The sequence below is a fragment of the Perognathus longimembris genome, chromosome 22 (assembly GCF_023159225.1).
Source record: "Perognathus longimembris pacificus isolate PPM17 chromosome 22, ASM2315922v1, whole genome shotgun sequence".
Taxonomy (NCBI): domain Eukaryota; kingdom Metazoa; phylum Chordata; class Mammalia; order Rodentia; family Heteromyidae; genus Perognathus; species Perognathus longimembris.
In genome coordinates, this window is record NC_063182.1 from 8,878,699 (window position 1) to 8,904,442 (window position 25,744).

At 39.8% G+C, this 25,744-nt stretch overlaps 1 protein-coding gene and 1 long non-coding RNA gene across 4 annotated transcripts in view; one reads left to right on the top strand and one right to left on the bottom strand.

The window, feature by feature from the left end:
* Positions 1–25,744, top strand: part of Sil1 (SIL1 nucleotide exchange factor) — a 223,990-nt gene that overhangs the window by 129,195 nt on the left and 69,051 nt on the right. For all 3 annotated transcript variants that reach the window (XM_048331639.1, XM_048331640.1, XM_048331638.1), the window contains 2 exons: positions 17,444–17,567; positions 20,989–21,088. In XM_048331639.1, coding sequence (XP_048187596.1) covers positions 17,444–17,567; positions 20,989–21,088 — 224 coding nt within the window. The remainder of the gene's footprint in view (positions 1–17,443; positions 17,568–20,988; positions 21,089–25,744) is intronic.
* Positions 47–5,759, bottom strand: LOC125340192. The gene is made up of 2 exons (XR_007208695.1): positions 5,715–5,759; positions 47–426 (listed from the first exon to the last, which is right to left on the bottom strand). It is a non-coding gene; the product is annotated as an uncharacterized LOC125340192 (long non-coding RNA).

The window sequence follows — 25,744 nt, forward strand, 5'->3', positions numbered from 1 at the left end:
ATAATGGTTTTGAAATGTAACACGAAGCAACTAACTTGTATTTTTGGTTTTGTTTTTAAACTTCTTTATTTCTTTAAAGTAGAATGATAGAAATTTTGCCAGTCTAAAATCTTGGCTTAATTTAATATATTAATCTGTCCATGCAGAAATAACACCAACATTTAGAAGTGCTAGGGGGATGAATTACAGTTTTTCTAATCTATTTTTTTTTTTTAGGTTTGGTATTACAAAACATTCAAGTATCTGTGGCCCTTAAAATTGGTAATCATGTTGAAGTGCAGTCATTTGTGGTTATAATCTTGTTTTGCCTGCTTCTATTACTCAATTCCTCAATGGATATTGAGATTAGATGGAAGCCCAAATTTATATATGTTTTGTTTAAGTTGTATTAAAAGTAGACATACACACACACACATACACACACAGCTCTCACTTGATGTCGGTTACATCATAAGGTTTTGTGTGTTCTGTTGCCCTTGGAACTGCTTGGTTCTCAGTCAGCTTTTCAGTAAGTTGGAGATGGTAATTTAAAGCAGCACTTGGGCATTCCTACTTCATACATGGGAGTATCTGGTCCCCGGCCTGCTGGAGTGCTGGCTTTCTTAAGGAACACTGGCAGGGCAGGTGGGCTCCAGAGAAGATGCTTCACCACTTGTTCCACTGTGTTGACACTGTTCTCCTTACCTATTGCCCCCCTTCCCCCCCCCCAGCTCTCTCTCTGCTATGCATTTTCTTCACAGCGCAGCTTGTAGTCCATTGCTGAAAATTATAAAGCTCTGCATAGTGTTAAGCTTTATTGTGATTATGTGTACATTTCTTTTTAAGCAGACCCACACCTTTCCAGGGTCAAAGTACAGGATAGAACACAACCTTCCATTTTTATCCATTTCCTTTACTCTGTTTGAAGACTTTAGACATCTAGTCCAGAGGTGGGCCAATTCAGAATTGACTGTAATTGAACACTGAGTAAAAGTATTTATGGGAGGAGTGACATATAGCATGTATTACCTGATTTTTGTGAAATATTTTGTCTTCATTTGCAATTCATGTAACAGCTATGTCTTAAATTTACACAATAAAGGAGTCCTTTTCAATTAAAAAAAAAAAAAGACAACTCCTCCTTTCTTTTGCTGGTCCCAGGGCTTGAACTCAGGGCCTAAGCATTGTACCTGAGGCTTCTTTGTGGTCAAGGCTAGTTGAGCCACTTGAGTCACAGCACTGCTTCCCATGTAAAGCTTTTTATTGGTTGATACGGGTCTCACTAGCTTTTTGCTCAGATTGGCCTTAAACTCAATCCTATCTCTACGATGGCAGGAATAAGCTACCATTTCTAAATCAGGTAGGTTCTTTTGCTGTTACTGTAGTAGGATGTGGCTGTCTTCCCAGCTTGCATTTGCTATCTGTAGAGATGTTATTCTTTTTAATTCCTTTTTGACTTATAATTTTATTATATGGGATTATGTCCCATACTTTTTGTTACTTTCCGTTGTTTGTGGGAATAGGTGTTTGAACTTTTAGGAAGAAGCATGGCTTTAATTATCTTTTCTAAATTTGCAGTGCTCCCTCTTCTGTTGTTTGCATATAGTAATTGGAAACATAGCAGCCTGCTCCTGCTCTTCCCTCCCCTGCTTGCCTCTAGACCTCCTCTTCCCCTGTATTTTCATTGTCCCTGTCTGCTCTATTTTAATCCCACTGATTGTAGTGTCTTCCCGGTGTAGGATCCTGTCCTAGTTGGGTGTACTGTTTGGTTAATTGTGAGAGTTTACTAAGGCTAAATAGATCCCATAACTCTTTTTAATCTTACTCTAGGCTGCTTGCCTTTGTCCACTATGACTAGGAAAAATTGCTTCAAGGTTATTCTTCCATTATCCTACCACAGTGAATATTCCTAGACTACTTTGGGATTTTCTTGTTCTTAGGTTGGTCAGATGGTTCATTGCTTTTAATTCCTTTTCATTCAATTCTTGAGTTAAATATTGCTTTAAGATTTGCTTTTGCTATCTAATCACTATTTGCTTTTATACAGGGATTTGGGTATTTATAAAAACTGTGCTGTTGCAACATTAACATATATGAAATTATATATTTGCATCATGTTCTTTTTGCTTAGTCTAAGTCATTTTCCAGTGTCAGTACAAATCTCTCTTTTTCTTGTTGAGGACTATTAGAGGGATGTGCTGTACATATTGTGTACCAAATTCTCTATGGATGGACATTTATTTTGTTTTTCATACTTTTCAGTTGTTAAAATGCTGAAATGAACATTTTATCCTTATATCTTTGTGTACTTCTGTGAATGTTTCCATTGGATGAATTCCTGGTACTGGAATCTGCTGGGTCTAATAGAATCAATCAATAGCTTCAGTTTTAATGAAGGTTGCCATATGCCCAGAAGCATTTTATTGGACAGAGTGTTAGTGTATCTTTTGCTGTATAGTCCTGCCAGTATGGGCTTAGAAGCTCTTCAAGGTATAGGTGTTTATGTATGTTTATATAATGATTTATAGTCCTCTTTAAGAAACTGGTGAGAGTTATGAAATTTCCTAGAAAACTGTAGTTGTATACTGGCACTTAGGTTAATTGAGCCTTGAACATGAGCAGGGAAGTTGGTAGTTTGGAGAACAACAAAGAACCATTGTTGGTTAAGAGAGGAGTGCCAAAAGAACTATCCTTGGGAATGCCTCACTTGACTATAGTTACAGGAGATTTTGGCACAGAAGGGAACATTTATCTTTTCAAAGCAGATTAGGTCTTGTGGTCTCCTGAAGCTTTTTCTCCAGGATTGCTGAGGTTCTGAAGCATTTGTTTTCTTTTTATAAATTTGAAATGGGAAGATAAAGAGGATGTTGCCAGGTCCAGCAGCAGCATGAGCAGGGGTCCTGAGAGGCGAGGTGATGATGATGAAGAAGACGGAGAGAAGGCTCATGGCACAATTCTGTTAGCTAAGGCAAAAGCCTTAGCTATATACACCTTCTATATTTGTCACATGCTTGCATAATATTGTCCTAGGACCCACTGCACCAAAAAGTGCAGACAGCATGCATCCTTCCTCATTCTATTTCAGTCAATCCTTGTCCACCACACTCCCTCTGATAAGCCCCCAGGCCAAGAAGCTGAAGGAAGCACTTTCCCAAACAAAAGGGCAAGTACTTGCATCCCTTGGAGTCAATGGCGGTGGAGCTTTTGCTCACACCTTGCCAGTTTTTGGCACCTTAGGGGTTGCAACAGGGTGCCCTAGAGATAGTTGGTTGTGAGATGACTTCTGTCAAAGACCAGAAGTACTAGTAGGACCTGAGTTTATCAGCTGGAGGGTGTCAAGACTGGAGCTTGCATATACACTCTGGATACTTGTAGTGGACTTGAGAGTGTCTAGTACATAGGACGTAACCAATCAAGTGACAGTTACAGAATTCATATTTGGTGCTAAGGATGGAAAGGGCATATCAGGTGGGACAGCATGATAACTGTGGTGGTAGGTAGAGGTATAAAGTAGCTTGTTTAGAAGTGTGTACATCAGCAAGTTTACTGGAGAGCCAACCTTGTGTTCATTGGCCCAGAATATCCAAGCCTCCTCACACATGCTTGGATGGGCTAACACAGCCCAGTGTGAAGCAGAAAGCCAGAGCAGGGCAGCTGCTTTTTACAAGCTCTTCTGTGAATAGTCACAAAACTGGCTTACACTTGTAATTGAGCTAAGCTTATTAGGAAATCTGAAAGTCTTTTCCCTTGTTGCTGGCAGTTCCCATGCAACATGTCTTTCCCATCCATACACATTTGCCTAAGTTATGCTGCTGGCTATTGTGTCTTTGATTTCTATTTAAGGGATATAGAATGGACAGAAACCACCCCATCTTAGATGGGTTTGGTGACCTCTAGGAGGCTTGTGCCAAGGAAGGCTATAGTGGGTGTTTTCAGCTTAGTAATTTGGATAATTACTTGTTATCAGTCATTTTGCAGCCCTACTGAGTCTGCAGAAGTCATGTATGTACCTTTTCCCCATAGGGTTCAGTTAAGTGTTTATTTAGAACAGTCATAGTTTGAGCATCTTTAATGGCACAAGTCACTGTCTCATAGCTGGGAAATCTGAGTAAGTCATAGACAAGAGCAGGTATACATTATTGAGAGCTCTGTGATATCCACCCTATGCACCTCATATGCATATCTCTTACTCTTTACAACCAGCTCTGTCCCATCAAGTGGATACTCTGGCATCTATCCTGCACATGGGTCACAGATGTTATTTGCCCAAAGTCTCAGAGCTATTAAGGAGAGGTGAAGTACTCTGCCCTTCAACACTTGAACAACTGACCAGGTTACCCAAATACTAGGTGCTGCAGCTCCATCTGGTGAAACTAGCAACGCAGGTGAAGAAAACAAAGCTAGTAGGTCTCTTAAAACTGGTGAGCGGAAATGTTAAGGTAAGTTCTACTTTGACATCCTTTGAAATAGGCTAAGTTCATTTTGTTGTTCAAGATTCCTATATTTAAGAGGAATCCTTTCTCAATGGGATAGGAGCAAGAATTTGAGGATCAGTTGTTTTCTTGACTGTATAGTACACGTCTTGTATGTTTCTTGTTCTCTGCCTGTGAATTATTTTGTAGGGCTCACGAGTGATATTATAAATATCCAAATGAGTGCTGAAAGAAAAAGTGTTCCCTGCCCTTGCTGAAATTAATCTATAGAGAAACTCTACCCTAGGAAATTTTTTTCTTGTAATCACTCTTACGGATTTTATTTTCTACTGTTAAGAGTTTCCCAAGTTAAGGGGCTTTTGTAGGATAAATTGTAGAGGCCAGGAGTAGCTGATGCTATTTTAAGATATCTGTAAAGTGACTATGTCAAGATTCTTAGGGACTAATAGGGCTGAGACAGGGAGAAAAGATTAAAAATTAAAGCACCATCTCTCAGCACTTTGCTTTCGTCACTTTTATTTGGGGGAGGGGCAGTCCTGGGGCTTGAACTCAGGGCCTGAGCACTGTCCCTGGCTTCCTTTTTCTTAAGGCTAACACTCTACCACTTGAGCCACTGCACCACTTCCTGCTTTTTCGGTTTATATGGTGCTGAGGAATCGAACCCAGGGCTTAAAGCATGCTGTAGGCAAGCACTCTACCATGCCACATTCCCAGCCCAGCACTTTGCTTTCTTAGCCCCCTTATTAAGTTATGATTTCTGTTTGAGGAAAATAAGTGAGAACAAAGGGTGTGTTTAGAATACAATCTTTGTGTTCTAAATTTGACTAATGAGTAGGTTTAGCACTTTCATTTGGTTCTCAGTCAACCCATGTTCAAAGTGTCAATTAACCAATAAATATTTTGAAAAGCAAGAGTCAGAAATAGTTGCACCACTCTTGCTTAATGAGCTTCTAATGCAGTTGTGCCTTGATGGGAAAGGCAGGTGATCTGGGATCCTTGTGAGTCTTCTCCCGAAAAATGAACAGTAGTGAAGCTGAGTCCCCTGACCTTTGGGAAACAGGCTCATTTAATTTTTTTTAATATCAATTCACGAGTGCTTTTTTTCTCCTTATCGTGGAGCGAAACATTGCTGGTGTCTCAGGGTTATCTTCAATCATAGAATGAATTCTTTAAAAATACATTTTGTTTGACTCAGTAGTTTTGAAGTAGGGTTAGAGAGCCAGAAGAACTATAGTGTTATTAGGGCTTATGTCTGACTTTAGATCTGTGTGGTTTCCTTTTCTAATATTCTTTGTCTTTTACACACACACACACACACACACACACACACACACACACACGGGAGATTGAGGTCTGAAGAAGTTCAAGGTTCTATGTAGGTGAGGGAGTGCAACAGGGACTGTGTCTTACAAAGAGAAGTGGCAGGACTGGTGGATCCTAGCATTCAACAATGTTATTGAAAACTGTTCCCAGCATGGGTGTAAAAACACAAGGACCCTGAGGGGCTGTGCTATTCTTGTAAATCTCACTTGCTTAGTGTTCTCAGCTAAGGAAGCACATGGATGCATTGAGGGTAGAGAGGGGAACAGAGGTAATCATCTGACAGAGGGGAATAGACTAGGTATGGGTCTTAGATTAAAAGTAGCTCCTTTACTTCCGTCTCGCCACTCTCCATTAATACACTTCAGGGCTATAATAGCCTCTCTCTCTTTAGGACTACAAATGGTTGGATGAAGACTTTTTTTTTGGGGGGGGTGGAGGGGGCTGGTCTTGGAGCTTGAACTTAGGGCCTAGACACTGTTGTTTCTGTTTCTGAGCCTCTTCCCCCCCCCCCGCCCCCCACCTTTCCTCAAAGCTAGAATTCTACCACTTGAGCCACAACTCTACTTCTGGCTTTGTTGGTTATTTGGAGGTAAGAGTTTCAGACTTTTCTTGCCTGGGCTGGCTTCAAACCATGGGCCAACCTTGTATCGCAGCTTCCTAATGAGTAGCAAAGATTATAGGCATGAGCTACCAGTGCCCGGCAAGACCTGATAATTTTTGTAGGGAGGAGTGCTATTATGGCCGTGACAGAATCCTACTTGTTTTACTCAAAATGTCATTGTCTCTTACTGCTATTTCAGTATTCTCTTTCACTACCCATTTCCTTCAGTTCAGGTTTTGTTATGTCTGATCAGGACAGTTATAACAGCTTGCTGATTGACATTCAACTTTCGGTCTCCCAGTTCTATTTTCTGAGCTTAAGATACTTTAAATGGAGTTATTTATTGCTTTTATGAAAAGAACCACTGGAATTGAGATTTTTAAGTGTGCTTACCCTTCTGCCCATTTACTTACTACTACTCCTAAGTGGTATTCTAGGAAGTCACTTGTCCTTTCCATTGTATGGTACTATGAACACACAGTAGGCTTTCATAGAAGGAATTCTTGAACTTTTTCAAGTAGTCTGTTGCCCAGTCCTTAGTAATCGCTTGTAGGCCAACCAGTTATGGAGAGGCTTACTATGTCCAAATATGCTACCAGAGCCCTTGTCCTGATGACTGTTCAGAGTGCCTCTCCTACTGGAACAGGACATATAAATAGCCATGAGATAGTTTTTTGTCCTTGGAATGCACTGCTCTTGTGAGTTTTATGAGTAGAGGTTGGAGACAAGCTATTATCTTTCTTTGATGTCTGGGAAGGAGACAGTGGTTAGTTTGTAGCAGATGAGATTTTGGAGGATAGTTCTGGGGGGACAGTGGGAGCTGTCAGGATAACTATTTTGATTGCATTGGAGATTTCTGCCTTTGTTTCAAAGTCATGCCACAGAATTCTTCTAAGGCCCTTGTTATGACTTGGTAAAAAATCAAGTGGATGACAATTTTTATTTTTCTCAGTTTGTCATTCTTCTTAAAAATGCATAAATAAAACCACAGTGGTAGAGTGATATATTATATAAGTTGCTATTTTTTAAAAGCCTCTATTTGTATGGTTCAATCAAAAAATAACATTAAGCATTGGTTCAGGGTTTAGCATCCTTGAGAGGTTTGTGCACATTTTTTGTTACTCGTTCAGTTCAAGTCCTGCCTTGGAGACAGGATAGATGCTCGTTGTGTGAGGCAGGGATCTTGCCAAGGCTTATTTGGGAGTTTTGAATAAAAAGGCAGGAGGATAGGGCTGTGGTAGTCATGGCAACCAGGCCTGTAATGTCTCAGCTTTGACCAGCCCTAGTTAGGAGGTTGGCGGCCCAGTGAGGAGTGTGACATTGCTTTCTGTGGTGTATTCTTCCTATTTTTTTTCAATCTGAGGCTAAAGGAGCTAGCATGGAAGCTGACCTTTCTGGAGGCCTACTGTGTGTCTGTAGATGGGGCTGAGCTGTAGGTCTGAATAATTGGTCCCTGCTCATCAGAAGCATGGCATAATGGGGTGCTTTCACTTTTGAGACATACCTGCACGACTTAACAAATGTCTTCTTTTCATCTTGCCTTTTGGGGATGTTTTTAGGGGCTGCTTTTCCTGAAGCACTTGTTTTCCTTCTTCTGAACACGAACACAGTTTTTTCTGAGTTGTTCTTCACAACAGTGTAGCACATTGGGGAAAGCAGGTGTCATAAATTCTTTTCATTTGACACCATAAGGGCACAGTGATTCAGAAATAAAATGGAATTTGGTTAAATTCACTTGGCTCTCGAAGACAGACCTGAATGGGTATCGGAGTTCAGAGGCTCATGAGTAGCAAGGCCAGTTGGAGAGGCCTCTGGCCTTTTGCCATTGTGTTCAGATATGACTAGAAGTCCCTGGAATAGGAAGTTTCCTGACAGAAGCCTATGGAAAACACCTCATCCCCCATAGATTCCCAAAGCCTCAAAACTGTCCTGGAGCCGAGGCAGGCATAAGCCGTGGAGTATCCATGTCAGTGCCATCCCTGCTGAGGTGGGTGGCCAGGCTCGCTGTGGCCTCACCATGCTACCACTGGAGGAAAACCTTGCCACTGAGTTCAGGGGAGGCTGTGTTCTAATAGCTGGGCACTAGGAAAAGTGGGAATCGAGTCTGAGTCAGACACCACCTTAATGTTGTTAATAGGCAATGACAAGTTGGCTGTGAGCTGAATTCTATTTATGGACATATTTTGTTTGTTTACATGTTCATATTTGGGTGTTTTTTGAAGAAGCGCTTTTCATAGCCCTTACACCATTTCCTGTTTTCTGACAGATTGACCCTCCTCACTTATCCTTTCACCATGATCTGAGTTGGCTCAACCTGTAGGATCACTGTTTCTTATCTGCTGTTCTACCCAGGTCTCTCTGCCTAGGCACTCCATGGGCTTATCTTTCCTAGATTTAATTTTGTCTTCCTATTGTTCTAGAAAATTGCCCTCTTTGTGCTCTATCTAGGCTCCAAGTCTAGCTCTCCATTCTGCCTCCTGGAAATACTTATCACATTAGACATCAATTGATACTTGAGAGATTTAAAAGGAATTGCTACTATTCTAGTAAATTTTAAAACAACTTTGGAGATATAATTTATATAGTATCATGCTCACTGATTTAAAGTGTACAATGAGGGGCTGGGGATATGGCCTAGTGGCAAGAGTGCTTGCCTCGTATACATGAGGCCCTGGGTTCGATTCCCCAGCACCACATATACAGAAAATGGCCAGAAGTGATGCTGTGGCTCAAGTGGCAGAGTGCTAGCCTTGAGCAAAAGGAAGCCAGGGACAGTGCTCAGGCCCTGAGTCCAAGGCCCAGGACTAGCCTAAATAAATAAATAGATAGATAGATAGATAGATAGATAGATAGATAGATAGATAGATAGATACATACATACATACATACATACATACATACATACATACATAGATAGTACAATGAGAATAGTTCCCAAATGCCTAGGAGAGATAGGTAGAAAAGGTAGTTTCTAGACTATGGTATTTCATGAACCAGAAAATCTTCAAAAGAAAAACTGGGGAACTAAAGCCAACTTTTTACTGTGCTGAGTTAAAGGCCTTGGCATAGAAACAACAAACCACCATTAATCATTATCATTATCTCATTTTATAAACAGGAATTTTAACACTATGAGAGAAAAACTGAAATTTCAGATAAAAGAACTATTATTTTATGGATATTCTTAAAGTTCTTATTTCAGCACCATTGGAATGAATTGCTGCTATAAACAAAACACGTCAAAACTTGGAGGCTTAAAACAACTGTAATTTCTTTTTGTATAGCTTGGACTCTTAGAACCATAGTAATAGTTCACATAGCCTTCATATGCCCCCAAATAAACAGTCAGACTAACCTAAAACTAACCAGGATATGGATGGGGGAAGCCACAAAATAGATACCAACAAATAAAGTACTACAAAATAACAACTGGGGCTGGGGATATGGCCTAGTGGCAAGAGAGCTTGCCTCCCATACATGAAGCCCTAGGTTCAATTCCCCAGCACCACGTATACAGAAAATGGCCAGAAGTGGTGCTGTGGCTCAAGTGGCAGAGTGCTAGCCTTGAGCTAAAAGAAGCCAGGGACAGTGCTCAGGCCCTGAGTCCAAGGCCCAGGACTGGCAAAAAAACAAAAAAACAAAAACAAAAAAACAAAAAAAACCCCCAAACAAACAAAAATAACAACTATGCTGAAAGGGGTGGGGAAGAAAAGAATCAGGTAAGTGATTTTGTGAAACTAAATTATGTAAAGACAAAGACAAAAGAATTGTACATAAATTTTATATGAATTCTGTGGTCTAGTTTGGTCAGAGTATTTATTATAGAGAAGGTATGGGTTCACAGTTTTGAAACTTTATATACTAGAATTGACCAATTAGTGAATATATCATAGATAATAAGAGCTAGGTTTCTCATTTTTGGAGAAATAGTTATAAGGAAAGTGGAAAGACAAATGAACCTTTTGTGTTAGATTGGAATCTGTGGTGTCAGTATAAGCTTGTAGCTTTAATCATGTGTATAGGTATATATGTGTGTATGTAATACAACCTCATATATATACAAGGTATCTAGTGTTATTTACTCAAGAGTCTAGAAGTGGTGACCCCCTAATGCTAATGGACATATCTAGAATTAGATCTTGGTTTCTAAACACTCCAGTAAAATGGAAACTCTTAGCTGTATGCAATGGTTCACACCTGAAATCCTAAGTATTTAGGTTGAGACCCCATGTCAACAAATAGCTGGGTGAGTTGGCATGTATTGGTCATCTCTGCTGTGTGGGAGGCTAAGGTTAGGAGAATCAAGGTTCCAGGCCAATCCAGGCAGAGAATTTCCTGAGAGTTTTATCTGAATGAAAAGCTGGATGTGGTACATACCTGTAATCCCAGCTATGGCAAAAAGCCTAAAATAGATGGATGTGTTTGGGTACAGGGGAGGATATCCTTCCTCAAAACTAAATGGCAAAAAAGTCCTGGAGGCATGGCGTACTGGTAGTATGCATGCCTAGCAAGTGTGAGGTCCTGACTTCAAACCTCAGTACCTTAAAAAAAACTCTTGAGAAGTAGCTGATTCCAGTGCTGGGTATTGTATATATGCCTACCTGTTCTAGGGAAGGGAAAGAAAAATGAAGGTATAAGATATCACAAGAAATATACTCTATTATGTAACTGTACCCCTTTTGCACAACACCTTGTCAACAAAATTTAATTCATAAAATTTTTTAATTAATAAAAATTTAAAAAAGAAAAAATAAATTTTGTGTCAATTACAGACACATCATATATAATTTTATTACCAGTAATAAGTGCACAGAAATATCTCTACTCCAGTATCGTTCATCTCTCTCTAATACTGGCATAATATGTAAAAATCAATGACAGATAAAAAGCATACAAACCTTATTTTGTGTAAGATGGTGACCATACAAATGAGTATGTCCTTTCTGATGAAGACAAAAATGCAAAATTCAAGTTTTCTAAACAGAACAATAAATTGGAAAAATGTGAAAAAAAAAAAAGAAGTAGAAAATCTGAGGCTGGGAATGTGGCTTAGTGGTAGAGTGCTTGCCTAGCATGCATGAAGCCCTGAGTTCGATTCTCAGTACCTCATAAACAGGAAAAGCTGGAAGTTTTGCTGTGGCTCAAGTGGTGAAGTGCTAGCCTTGAGCAAAAGAAGCTCAGGGACAGTGCTTAGGCTCTGAGTTCAAGTCCCACAACTGGCAAAAAAAAAGTAGAAAATCCCAGTATTACAGAGGTTATTACAGGCTGGGAATATGGCCTAGTGGCAAAGTGCTTGCCTCCTATACACGAAGCCCTAGGTTCAATTCCTCAGTACCACATATATAGAAAACAGGCAGAGGTGGCGCTTTGGCTCAAGTGGTTGAGTGCTAGCCTTGAGCAAAAGGAAGCCAGGGACAGTGCTCAGGTCCTGAGTCCAAGTCCCAGGACTGGCAAAAACAGAAACAAAAACAAAAAAGCAAACAAAAAAACCAGAGGTTATTACAGGTGATAACCTTAACGATATTCAAAGGTTTGAAGACAAAGTGATTGATGTAATTTTGAAATATTTTACCCATAATTTAAAAAATAATTCAGTTATTTTTAATATATTTTTAGTATACTGTCAGCACTATCCAATTCCAGAACATTTTAACACCCTCAGAAGATACCCTCTATTCATTAACAGTCACTCCCCACTCCTTTCTTCTTGAACCCCTAATAACTACCAATCTTCTGGCTCTGGATTTTCCTATTCTGAATGGCTCATACAAAAGGAATCATATGATATGTGGCTCTTTTTGTCTTTCACTTAAGATATTATTTTCAAGGTTCACCTATATTAGGTGATGATTTTTTTTTTATTTATTTCTCTTCATTAAGCAAGTCCATGTTTTCAGTGCTCTTGATCATAATCATGCCTCTGCCATTCTCCATTTCTTTTCATGGATGACTAGTATTTCATTGTATGGATGCACCATATTTTGTTTACTCATTGATAGTCCTTTGAGTTATTTCTACATTTTAGTTGTTATAAATAATGATGCTGTGAATAGTTCTCTTGTGCATACACTTGGTATGAAATTGCCAGGCTTATATATGGTAGCTCTATGATTAACTTTTTACTGTTAATTTTATTTACATATGTATTTTTGTGGTACTTGGGATTATTTGTGTTTTGAGTTTTCTATAGTTTAGTAATTTTCCATCATTTTTGTTTATTATAGTGGGAAGGTTTAGTAGGATTCCCTACATTTGTATTTCAAGGCCAGAATCACTAGTAATCATAATGCATATTAAAATCATAAACTCTGTGGGATGATATACTTAGGACGTGTATAATTTTTGTGGTGCTTATGCCAGGGATAACCTGAATTTAATCATGAGAAGACTGTTCTGAATAATTGATCAGAATTTCTCAGGGGTACCTGGGTGACAATGACAAGGAAAGACTGTGAAATTGTTTCAGTCTCAGAGAATAGAATAGGGGGAAAAAAGACCATGTTTGTTCTTGGAATAAAAACAGACATCAGTGAAAATACTGATAAGCTTAAAAAGGATCTTTAGTTGGTTAGCATTGTTAAGTATACTATGTAAGATACAATTGGAAAGGTATTTGGGATGTATAGTATCTCCTTTCTTGCAAATTTTGTCTAACTTTAGAGGTACTTCAATGTAAAAAAAATTTAAAGGCCATTTACTCACATTTCTGGAGATCAACTAGATGATCGTGGATGTGGCCAATTCCAGTCTGCAGTTTGGGTTTAGTTCTTATCTGTCTTAGTCCAGAAAGCTAGCAGTAGCAAGTTCTCATGGTGATGACAGAGACCCAAGAAACAAGCCAACCACAAAAGCATATTCCATACATTTGCAGGTATCTCACTGGCCAAAGCAGCCCTCAAGCCAAGTTCTAAGTGCAGATGCAGGAAAAGTACATTCTTATCTAGTACAAGGACCTCCAAGGTCACATGGTACAAACAGTGTGACTGGGAGGAAGAAAACTGGTGGGAGAAACATCTGCATCCTAGCCTTTGATTGAAAACAGTGACAGTTACAATGGGAGTAAAAACTCAAGGATGTGGTGACCTTAGTTAAAATGAAGAGCTGAGCCAGAGGTATAACTCAAATGAGAGTGCTTGCCTAACAAGTGCCAAGGCTCTGAGTTCAAACCTCATTCCCCCCACACCCAAAGCAAAAAACGTTTCTGCAGGCCATGGTAGTCTTCCTTGGGATCTTCCCACAAAGGATCAGTTGTGAGAGGCAGCCCTTGAAGGTTTTGCAGGTCTGTTTGCCTTTGCTGTCCTCAACCCTTCACCTTTGGTGTATGTATCTCATGACTTGCTTTGCATTTGTTGTGCTCTTCCCTAGTGTTCTTTCTGTTGCTTTTTCTTCATTCACAGAAGCTGAAAAAATGCAGGTCAGATCACATGATCTCCATCTTGGCTGTTTTCCCAATGGGGTGGAAACATTTGAAATACTTTATTTTCTGTTGCTTCTGCCACAGTGGCTGCCACGACTGGTTTCATATATTTTAAGTGATTGTAACCTGTAGTTTGAGTTAATGCTATTGTGGTTCCTCTTGCCCCCTGTGGCGGCTTATGTGAAAAGAGCAATTTTGGAATTTTCTCCAAATAAAATAATGATTCACACAAGATCCGAGTCTTTTCCTTAGCCAGCTTAGCACAATCTAATCTGTTAGATCTGAAATTTATAAACTCGTGACCTTTTTTCTCTCTCCGTTTCTAATGTTGATAAATTGGAAAATTGAAGAGACTAGGGTTTGTTTGTGGGTTTGTTTTTTTTTTTAACAAGAGCACAGATTTACTATACTTAATTTTCATTAGTTTAAATTCTGGAGGGGCACTACAGCATCACAATGGCCTTAACGGGAAGGTTACTTCTGAATTTGGCACAAACCATGCCACTGTTTACCTTTTCCCAGATCACTCTGGTTTTGTTAGGTTTGCCTCCAGGAGTCACTTTGTTATTTTTTGCTTTGTGTTCATGAGCACATCTCTTGCTCAAGTAGAAAGCGGTATCAGCTCCTGCATAAACACCTTCAATTTTAAGGAGAGCCGTGTGCCCCCTTTGGTTCCTGAAACCCTGCCAATAACCAGCAAAATGGCACCACAGCCTTCTAGACATTTGTCTTTTCCAAGTCTCGTTCCCAGCAGGTCGGCACAGGTTGTTGTTGTTGTTGTTGTTTGTTTGTTTTTTGGTCTTGGGGTTTGAATTCAGGACCTGGACACTGACCCTGAGCTTTCTCACTCAAAGCTAGCACTCTATCACTTTGAGCCACAGCGCCACTTCCAGTTTTTGAGTGGCTAATTGGCAATGAGAGTCTCTTGGACTTTTCTGCCTGGACTGGCTTCAGAGCTAGTAACTTAAGCTCAGACTTCTGAGTATTGAGATTACTTACAGGTCTGAGTTACCTGCAGCCTGTTTAATCAGATAAAAAAATTAACACTAATGTAGAACTACTGCTTGTGTGCCATAAAGAAAGGATTCATAATGCTGTAAAAGCCTTTGAGATTTGATAAATCTAGTCTGAGGGAACAGAATGCTACTCAGAGGAAATGACCCTTATCTGGGTTTGGAAGGGTGAAGAGGTGAAGCTGCAGTTAGAACATTCTGGACAAAAAAAAACAGTGAGTAAAATAGATCCCTGATAGGAGGGAGTGTGTTTCTTCCATAGAGTGGGAAATAGAGTGTGGTGGACAAAGCTAAAGAGATAGGGAAAGTAAAATACTTTGGGAATCTCACTGATCAGAGTTTAAATCCAAGAGATACAGCAGGAAAAAATAATCTATAAGTTTTACAGATAGAAGTGGAGAGATGGTAATGTATTTGGAATTTCAAATAAAATAACTATTATTTAATCTGACTAGCATTCAGTCAAGAAGGGACTATGCTGTTTTGTTACTCTGGTATCTTGATAGTGTGAGGTAGCCTTTCCCCTTCACGCATTCAGTGAGATTATTACCAAAGAGGTCACCTGTTATCCAGGTGCTTGTGACTCATGCTTGTATTCCTAGCTACTCAGGAATTTGAGGGTTGAGGTTTATAGTTAGTCTGGGTAGATAAATCTGACAGACTGTTATCTCCTACTAACCAACAAAAAGCTGGAACTGGAGACATGCCTCAAATGTTAATTCTACCATTCTAGCGCTAAGTGGGAAAAAGTTACCTTTTGCCCCATGATCAAAGGAATAAGAGAAAGGGTGGCATTCTCCCCTTTATTCTTGCCATATTCAGTCTTGTCTCAGACCCTCTTCAACTGTTAGTTCTGTTATCCATAGGAAAATAAACCCAGGTTTCCTGATGATATGCCAAGCAAGCAGCCCCTGCAGCCTCTCAAATTCTATCTGCCTGTGTCTGCTCCTCCACTCTAGTGGCCTGTCAGTTTTTGTATCACAGTCTTTGGCTCCCTTCTATTTGGGGTTCCTTTTTATCCCCAGTGTAGGTCTCACTTTTTGCCTCATTGAACTCCCTAACCTAACCTTATAAGGAAGCTTTTTTTTTTTTTTTTAAACCAGGTTTCTGTCTGAACATCTTTTTTAAAACAAAACAAAACAAAAAACCCTTATAACATGTTGGGTAGAATGAGGAGATCATTATGCAATACTTTTATGTACTCTTATATATTTTAGCCAGAGGTACACTGCTCTCTATTGTAGTGGGACTGGCACAACTGAAGTGGCATGTTGTAGTTTTGTGTTTCTCTGGTTGCTTGGTTGGAAGGAAAGTGGCTGGGGTAACTGAGAGTCTGTTATGGTTTCCAGAATTGAGAAAAGTATCAAGTTCTTGCTAATTCTGTACCAATCCTTTTATGCTTAGAGTTCACCTACCCATTCTGAGAGAAGTTGTACTGTGGGTTTCCCTGGTAGGAAATGTTTCAGATTGTTATCCCTTTGGTTTCTTGAATCAGACACAGCACCGGTAAGTCAAGGCCATCCTCTGGCAGGAGAAAGAGTCAAAGTGTTGGAAGTACTATCTTTGCTTCAAATTTTCAGTCTACTAAAAAGCCTCTTCCTGGACTGCTTTATCCTTATAGCCATTTATGTTCACCTTTGTATTCCTAGCACCTACAATCATGGCCTGGTAAATATTATTTCTGTGAATGAATGGGTGTAACATTCCACTGTGGTATGTGATCTTGCATAGTTGCTTTTTTGTTTTTAAAAACTATCTTTGGGTAACTTGGTGCCATGCATATGAATAGCCCACACTTGTTTTCCCAGCTAATGGATCGGCCCCTTTTGTTGGCATCAGTTTCTCTTGGTTCTATTCCCTGCTTCCTTGGCTTGCTCTGTCTTGTTGTCTTGTAGTTGCTTCTTTCCTCCTTCTCTTAAAATTAGATGCTATAAATTTGATGTGCCAAGCTCTGGCGTAAGGGCTGGAAAAATCTAAAAGGTGATACAGTTCCTGTGCTTAAGGAGGAGAGAACTAATATAGAAGGAACCTGGTTAAAAAGATTGGAGTGGGGGCTGGGAATGTGGCCTAGTGGTAGAGTGCTTGCCTAACATGCATGAAGCCCTGGGTTCAATTCCTTAGCACCACATAGAACAGAAAAGGCCAGAAGTGGCTCAAGTGGCAAAGTACTAGCCTTGAGCAGAAAGAAACCAGAGTCAGTGCTCAGGCCCTGAGTTCAAGCCCCAGGACTGGGGAGGAAAAAATAAAGATTAGAGTGGCAGGCTGCCTGAGATCCTGTGGAACTGTGTATAGAATGTGTGTGCAGGAAGGGTGTCATGGAGGAGACAACAATATAACCATGACCTAAGAACAGAGTGATGTCTGCTATTCGTCTCCTATACATAAAAAGCTTATTAGCCAAATTTAAAGAAAACAATATGAAAGTTATAGTGGACAATCATATCTTAGATTCAAGTATATATCCTCTTGCCTGCTTTGCCTCAGCCCCTTATAGAGTCCCTTATAGATTTGTGAAAGAAGGATATGTGAGTGGGATGTGTGGGTTGGAGGGAGAGAGAGGGCTGGATGGAGGAGCTAAATGGAATACAGCAAGCTGGTCTTCATGAATGAGTCAGACATATTGGCATGTTAGCCAAGGACCTGTACCTCATAAACTTTTCCTTTTCTTGGCTTTTAGGTCAGGCTGTTCCTGCAGGATCTCATGTACGGCTGAATCTTCAGACTGGAGCAAGAGAGGTGAAACTCCAATATGAAGAAGACAAGTTCCGAAATAATTTGAAAGGGTTAAAAAAGGGCAAAAGGTAGAGTGTAGACCATAGAGACCGGGAGGCTAAGTGATGGCATAGATTTGAAATTTGAATACTAAAAGTGTTATCCAAAATGATGTGGCTTTTTTTTCTAATTTGAAATTTAATAGCATTGAATTTGTGGTGAATCTGTCAGGGTTTTATGGAAGTTTACTCATACAGTCTTTGGAAAGACACAGTTAGCAAAGCAAATTGATACTTGAAAAAAGGCTGTAGGGGGAATGCTTAACCTGTTTTAAAAATGAAGCTATTTTCCCAGTACTTTAAGAGCACCCATTTGAATCCCAACAATTAATGCACTGATTACAGATGAGTCATCTATTCATTAAAACAGGCCTGTTAGGCCTTCTGCTTTGCAGTAATACTTCCTTAGTGAACAATAAAATTGCATTTAAAGTCTTTAATTCAGACTAACTTTTCCTCTTGTTAGTCTGTATTAAGACTTTTTTATAGTATACAAATAGAAGCTACTTCATTCGCTAGGAGAGAATGACTTGCTTTTTAATAGCAAATTTAGGTTATTTGATTTTAGAGAATTAACAGTCTCCATTTTTCTGTCCATTGCCATAACAAGTTCTCTCTCTCTCTCTCTCTCTCTCTCTCTCTCTCTCTCTCTCTCTCTCTCTCTCTCTCTCTCTCTCTCTCTCTCTCTGTATGCAAATAAATGGCAATATGAATAGAGGAATCGAGGGGCTGGGAATATGGCCTAGTGGCAAGAGCGCTTGCCTCTTACATATGAAGCTCTCAGTTCGATTCCCTAGCACCACATATATGGAAAACGGCCAGAAGGGGCACTGTGGCTCAGGTGGCAGAGTGCTAGCCTTGGGCGGGAAGAAGCCAAGGACAGTGCTCAGGCCCTGAGTCCAAGGCCCAGGACTGGCAAAAAGAAAAAAAGAATAGAGGAATCGAGAAGTCAGGGACAAGTGAGTGAAGACAATGTGTTCATAAAGTTTTACTCTGCACAGAATCAGGAAAGGGCAACTAGGAGACATCACGAAGTCAAAGGGGTGCTAGTGTACTGAAAAGAATAAGCCAGTTAAGGGAAGAAATTGCCGATGACGGAAAGAAAGAACCATATAATTATGGGAGTTCAAGCTTTTGTGAAGTCAAGTGAGATCTGGAACGTTTAATTGGAGCAGGTACACTGTCATCCATTGTAATAGAAGTGTAATAAAGAATGAAAGTTGAAATGTGGGTTGATTTGTAGAGCTGATGATGGGAAGATGAGGAAATTCTTTTTTTTTTTTGGCCGGTCCTGGGCCTTGAACTCAGGGCCTGAGCACTGTCCCTGGCTTCTTTTTGCTCAAGGCTAGCACTCTGCCACTTGAGCCACAGCACCACTTCTGGCCGTTTTCTGTATACGTGGTGCTGGGGAATCGAACCTAGGGCTTCATGTATGGGAGGCAAGCACTCTTGCCACTAGGCTATATCCCCAGCCCCGAGGAAATTCTTTTTGAAAAAACAACAACAACAACCCCCCTTTTTCCCCTTTTCTCTCATCTCTCCCTTTTTTCCCCCTTAGGATAAGAACCCAGGCCCTCAGTGCCTTTTAGGCAAGCACTCTTATCACTGAGCTATACCCTCAACCCTGAAGTTGAAGAAATTCTTGATGATAACATTCATTTTCTCAGTAAAGAATTGAGACTATAAGTTGATAGGTTGTATGTGTACGTATACATTTCTACTTGTACATGAGTGTGTGTGTCTAAGACTGGATGATGATACCTGGGCCTGAGAGAATAGGACTTAAGCAAACAGAAGAATAAGAAGATAGGATGGTCCTGACCATCTATGAGTTTTGAATGTGTAGCTTCCTTGTAGGTAGGCATGGCATCCATTTGTAGTTGGCAGTGGATTATGCTCTGTGGAGAGAGGGATTTTCTCTTCTCCTGTGTGGGATTGTACTAATCATTTGAACAGGATATTACTCACACATACAGAATATGTGCTTAATAAATGTAAGGGATTCATTATGAATTCGTTTAGGCAGAGGTTTAAGAAAGTAAGTGTTTTCTAGAGCCCCAAAGAACCTTTATAATGAATCAAAGACTGAATAAGCAGAAGCTTTTAGAAAGCTGTTGGGATCTTGTTGAGATTGATGTTGTCCCTCCTAAAGTAGAGCCAGATTAGTAGCCCCTTCCTCTTCCAGCTCTGAGAGTTCCTGACACATAACTACTGTTGAGTTGTGTCCGACCACAACTGAACAGTCTTGTTAGACATAGTTCACTGTGCTAATTACTTTTGTATCTCTATATACCTGACAACACAACTTAAAAGGGAGTAAGGATTTATTTTGCTCATGATTTCAGAGGTTTTGTCCATTACAGTGGAGATGGTATAGTGGAACAGAGCTGTTCAACTCATGGCAGCCCAGAAGCAAAGTGTGAGAGAATACAGAAAGGGGTCAGGGCAAGATACAGCCCCTAAAGACATGCTCCTGGCCTATTACTTCCAATATTATATCATATTGTAATGTTATATTTTGAATGCTGTCAAGGGATTCATCCACTGATTAGTTAAGAATCCTCAGGATCCAATCATTTCCCCAAAGTCCTATCAGTTAGCAACCAAGTCCCCAATACATGAGCATATGGAGGTCATTTCATAGTCAAACCACAATATCCGTATTCCACATTTCCACTTGTTCACATCAGTCTTCTTCACTGAACTAAACTGAATGCTAGTGGTAAGACCTTACCCCTTTTCCATATGTGAATGCCCTTTCTCCAGTCAAGATGAATGGCTGTGGCTTGGATCAGTTCCAGAGGTTTCTGTGTGTGTGTGTGTGTGTGTGTGTGTGTGTGTGTGTGTGTGTGTGTGTAAAACTCTAGTCTCTGCGGGTTCTTGATATTACTAGTATATTTGTTTCCTTTACTCCCCTTGGTAGGCCATGATACAGTGTGACTGTATCTAACTCATTTATTTGAAGAGAGAGTAACTTGAGAAATTAAGGTCAGGTGCACTATGAGAGGCTTGGGTCCCTATTGTACCCCTCACAAGAACAATAAATAAGGGTATATGTTATACCCTATCTTTGTATACCCTTCCTTCTAGGAGACTATGTTGGGAAGTTTACTCAGAGAACAGCATTGTACAGACATTCTAAACCCATTTCTGTTCAAGCATCTGCTAACAACTGTTCAATGTGAGCTTTTGTCTTCCCTGTGCTCCCCTCCCCCCCTTTTTATGACATAGCTCCATCTTTAACTATATCTTTTCCTCCTCTAGCCTCAAGGTTAGGTCACCTTGTTGGACCCCTGGCTGAAAGCAAAAGTAGGATAGTGCACTCGAGTTCCAGCTGGTCTGGCCAAGCTGTCCTTGGCTGCCAGATACCCAGGGTAACTTTCTGTCCTGCAGAATTCTGTCTTTCAGAATTCAGTGTCATTCTCCTGACTCTCAGCTTTTCTTTGGATAGGCTTGACATCAACACCAACACTTACACATCTCAAGACCTCAAGAGTGCTTTGGCCAAATTAAAAGAGGGAACAGAGATGAAGAGTTCAAAGGAAGATGAGGTATGTGCTGTTCTTTCCAGTTAGTAAAAGCCATTTAGTATAAAATTTACTGTTTTTGTAAGGAAAAAAACAATTTTTCCAGTAGATGTTACAATAAAAATTGGGTGGTTTAAAACAATTTGAAGAGTCATTAGTGACAAATTAAAACACTTTATAGACTGTTTTTTTAAATTTTATTTTACTTTTTTTTGCCAGTCCTGGGGGTTGAACTCAGTGCTTGAACACTGTCCCAGGCTTCTTTTTGCTCAAGGCTAGCACTCTGCCACTTGAGCCACAGCGCTCCTTCTGGCCTTTTCTATGTGCTGAGGAATCGAACCAGGGCTTCATGCATGCAAGGCAAGCACTCTACTACTAAGCCATATTCCCAGCCCCTGTTCTGGGCTCTTTCTACTGTCATCTCTTTACTATGGGCATGGTGTGAGACTGATGGGAACATAGAAGTTGCTCCTGGTTTTGTAATTCCTATTGCTTCTCTCTGTTCTCTTTGGAAGTACAGTGGGATTTTCTTTCCTCAGATAATGGCATTTTTCTCTCATAACTCAGTGTATTAAAGTATGAATATTATGAACATATTTGAAAAATCAAAGATTTGTTTTCCACTACTAGTTTTTGTAATTAAAAAAGAAACTTCCTTATTTTTGCAGAAGTTCATATACCAGCAGGCTGAAACCGAGAACCCAGTACTTGCTGATTTGAGTCAGCTACCCTCTTCTGAGTTATAGCTGTCATTCTCTGCCCTTATTTCTGTGGAGGTTAGGTTGTTAGTACTTTCATTGAGTTTCTGCATCCTGGGATCCTTCTGTTTTCATTTTGAGCTTACCTGGACTGACTCAGCTCCCTGTCAATGTGCTGTCAGCACTGGCTGTGGGACTGGAAAATAAATTGACATGTAATAGGCTGAGGATTTTTTTTTACATGTTCTCAAGCTCTTGGCTACAAATGCCTTCATACTTTTAGCTTATTAATTTTTAAATCCCTCCTGTGTGGTGTCTTGTAAGTACAGGTGCTTTTGCTATTTATAAAGATAATACTGTTTGATATTGGCTCTATCTCTTATTGTAATTTTTTTTTTTTTGGTGCTACTAGGGTTTGAAATCAGGGATTCACATTTTCTCAGCTTGCTTGTTCAGCTGGCATTCTACTGAACTATATCTCCAGCCCTGATTTTGCTTGTTATTTTGGAGGTAGAATTTAGTGGACTTTTCTGTCCAGGCTTATATTGCAGCCTCCTGAGTAGCTAGTATTACGGGTATGAGCCACTGGAGCATGGTTGTGTTTTGCATTTGATATTTTGAGGAGAAGAGCATTCATTCCTCTATCAGTGGGCGTCCTAGTTGATTTAGGTGGAGTTCCTTGCTTCTCAGAAAAACCATCTATCAGTTTTGGATTGTTATTGTTGAATCTTACCCATTTATCTCTCTTTTACAGTGCATATTACTTGACGCTTTATATCTTACCATGTCAGCTACTGTTTACTTGTAACTTAAAATTTATTGCATTTCAAAATATGACCACTTTAAACTTTTGATTCTGGGCAAGATATGGTAGACTCTTTTTTCCCTGTTCTTCCTACTAAAGATGACTACAAACCATGGATATAACCCCAAATACAAATACAGGGAAAAAAATTTAATGGTGATGTGATGAATTGGCTAGAATCACTGAAACTTCAGGAGCATCATGGCAATGAGTTTCTTTCCTTTTATGTTTTCTCTTTTTCCCTTGGTTTCTCCCCCCACCCCCAACCCCACCCCCCTCGATTTCCCATTCTGAGATAGGGTCAGTCAGGTACGTGAGGAGCATGGACTACTACTTTCAGTCCAGTAGCAATGAAGTAGAACTAACCCTAACCAGGGTGGTGGTAGTAAAGATCATAGGAGCTAGTCTTTCAATGCCCAGTGTCCAGTGCTAGCAGATGATGATCTTTACTTTCCCACCTAGAGAGTAAGGGTAGGTTTTTGTAAGAACGGAGCTGAAGAAAGGTTTTGCAGACAAAATTCTGGCCCAAACTCCTAAGTTGCCCCCATTATAAACTGAATAGACAATACAGTAAAATGTATGAAAACTAAACTATAGATTGAAATACTTACAGGTTTTTAGATTGTCTTTGTATAGCATACAAAGAGCAGTCCAGAATAGCATTGCAAACTTAAAGAGTCACTGGAGCTGCAGCCCACATAAGTAAGCCACACCAGCACAATAAACCTAAACCGGTGACTTCTTTCTGAGGAATAAGTTTAAATAAGATTTGGACTCTTGCTACATAATACCCCAACTATCTAGCATACATTTGAAAAATGATTCCACTAATCTAGGATAAAGAAAACTTCAACTTGAATTGGAAAAGACAAGTACTGTTATGAATTGAAAGTTTGTATTCTTTGGGACTTTGGGGGAGGTAATTAGGTTTAGGTAATGAGGTTGGAACACCCATGATGGGATTATTGTTTTCATATGTCACAAAAGAGGAAGAGAGATCATAGATACTCAGGAAACTGAGATCAGACTATTGCAGTTCAAAGCAAGCCCTAGCATAATAATTCACGAGACCAGTATCTCCAGTTAACCAGCAAGAAAAGCCGCAAGTGGAGCTGTGGCTCCAGTGGTAGAAACCATTTCTTGAGCACACCCAGGCCTCAAGTCAAGATATAACTAAAAGGAAGAGACCCTTCACTAGGAACTTGATTTTTAATTTCCCAGCCTCCAGAAGATGAGAGAGGAAAAGGAAAGCATAGGAAGAAAGGAGAGAGAACAAGATGGGATGGGAGGAAAATGGAGAAGAAAGGAAGGAAGAAAGTAGGGAAGGGAAAGAGAGAGAGGAAGAAAGAGAGAGAGAGCGGGGGGGGGGGGAGAAAAAGGGAGAAGGAAAGAAAAGAGCCAAATAAGTTACAATGGTAAACACTTTCCAAAGAGGGGATAAATTTAAGGATACATTGGCTGCCTGTGACCATGAAATATACTGAACTGTACATATACGTTGCTTTTTCCTATACAAACATACCTACTCTAATAATATATAAATTAGGACCAGTAAAATATTAACAGTGAAATAAGATAAGTATGACAATGTACTATAATTAAAGTTATGTGACTAATGAGCAGGTAGTTTATGTGGTTGGATATACTAGACAAAGCACAATTCATGTGTAAAGTAGGCTGGAGCAGGAAATTAGGAAATTTCACCATACTACTAAAAACAATGTATAATTTAAAACTTCTGAGTTGTTTATTTCTGGAATTTGCCATCTAAGTATTTTTGTGTCATGGTTGGCCACGAGTGACTGAGGGCCTGGAAAGGAATATTGTAGATAAAATGGAGTTACAGAACTGAAAGTACAATAACTAGAATTTAAAAAGTAACTGAACTCATTCAACGTAAGAATGCATATGACAGGAGTAAGATTCACTGAAGACTAAATTATAAAGTCTGAGGATGAAACGAAGAGAAGATGAACAAAGAAGAAATCTTGGGGAAGTTAAAAAAAAAAGTACACTGGGGGCTGGGAATGTGGCCTAGTGGCAAGAGTGCTTGCCTCATATACTTGAAGCCCTGGGTTCGATTCCCCAGCACCACATATATAGAAAATGGCCAGAAGTGGCGCTGTGGCTCAAGTGGCAGAGTGCTAGCCTTGAGCAAAAGGAAGCCAGGGACAGTGCTCAGGCCCTGAGTTCAAGGCCCAGGACTGGCCACAAAAAAAAAAAAAAAGTACACTGAACTAAACAAGCAGTCTTATCAGCCAGCAGTGGTGTTGAGTGCCTGTAATTCCCACACTCAAAAGCCTTGGCAGAATTTCAAGTTCAAGGTTCTATTCTCAAAATAAATCAAGGACTTGTGTGCACTGCCTTGCGTATGAAACTGTAACGCCTCTGTATATCACTTTGACAATTATTTTTTTAAAAAACAAGGACTGAGGATATGGCCCCGTTGTAGAGCACGTGCCTAATATGTACAGGCACTGTGTTCAATCCCAGCTCTACAAAAAACTAAGTGTAAGACCAAGAGTAAAAAAAAACAAACACCCAATACCAGCAAATCAAATAATTTAAAAAAATAAAACAAAGCCCTCTATTTATTTTTTTAAATGATGAATTGGATTTCATGAAATTAAAATCTTTCACTTTGTGAAATGCCCTGCAAAGTCAATGGACAAAGAAGCTACTGTGGGCCAGCAATCCTTGCTTTATGTTTTCACATGGACTGAGAAAAATGACTGTTCAAACTGAAATTGTGCACAACAGTCTCAATAATCAATAGAAAAATATTACTGTTCTATGACCTTTAAAGTTTTCTCAAGCATTAAAAAACTACACTGCTGTCAGTTTTAAATGTATACAGAAATGAAAAAGTAGCAATATGGATATTTGTTTAGTACATTGTAATTTTAAACCCTAGAAGCATGAAGATTAAAAGTTTCTTTTTTTTTTTTTGTGGTTGTGGTTTTTTGTTGGTTGGTCATGTTTTTGTTTTTTTTTTGGCCAGTCCTGGGGCTTGGACTCAGGGCCTGAGCACTATCCCTGGCTTCTTTTTTGCTCAAGGCTAGCACTGTGCCACTTGAGCCACAGCGCCACTTCTGGCCATTTTCTATATATGTGGTGCTGGGGAATTGAACCCAGGGCCTATGTACATGAGGCAAGCACTCTTGCCACTAGGCCATA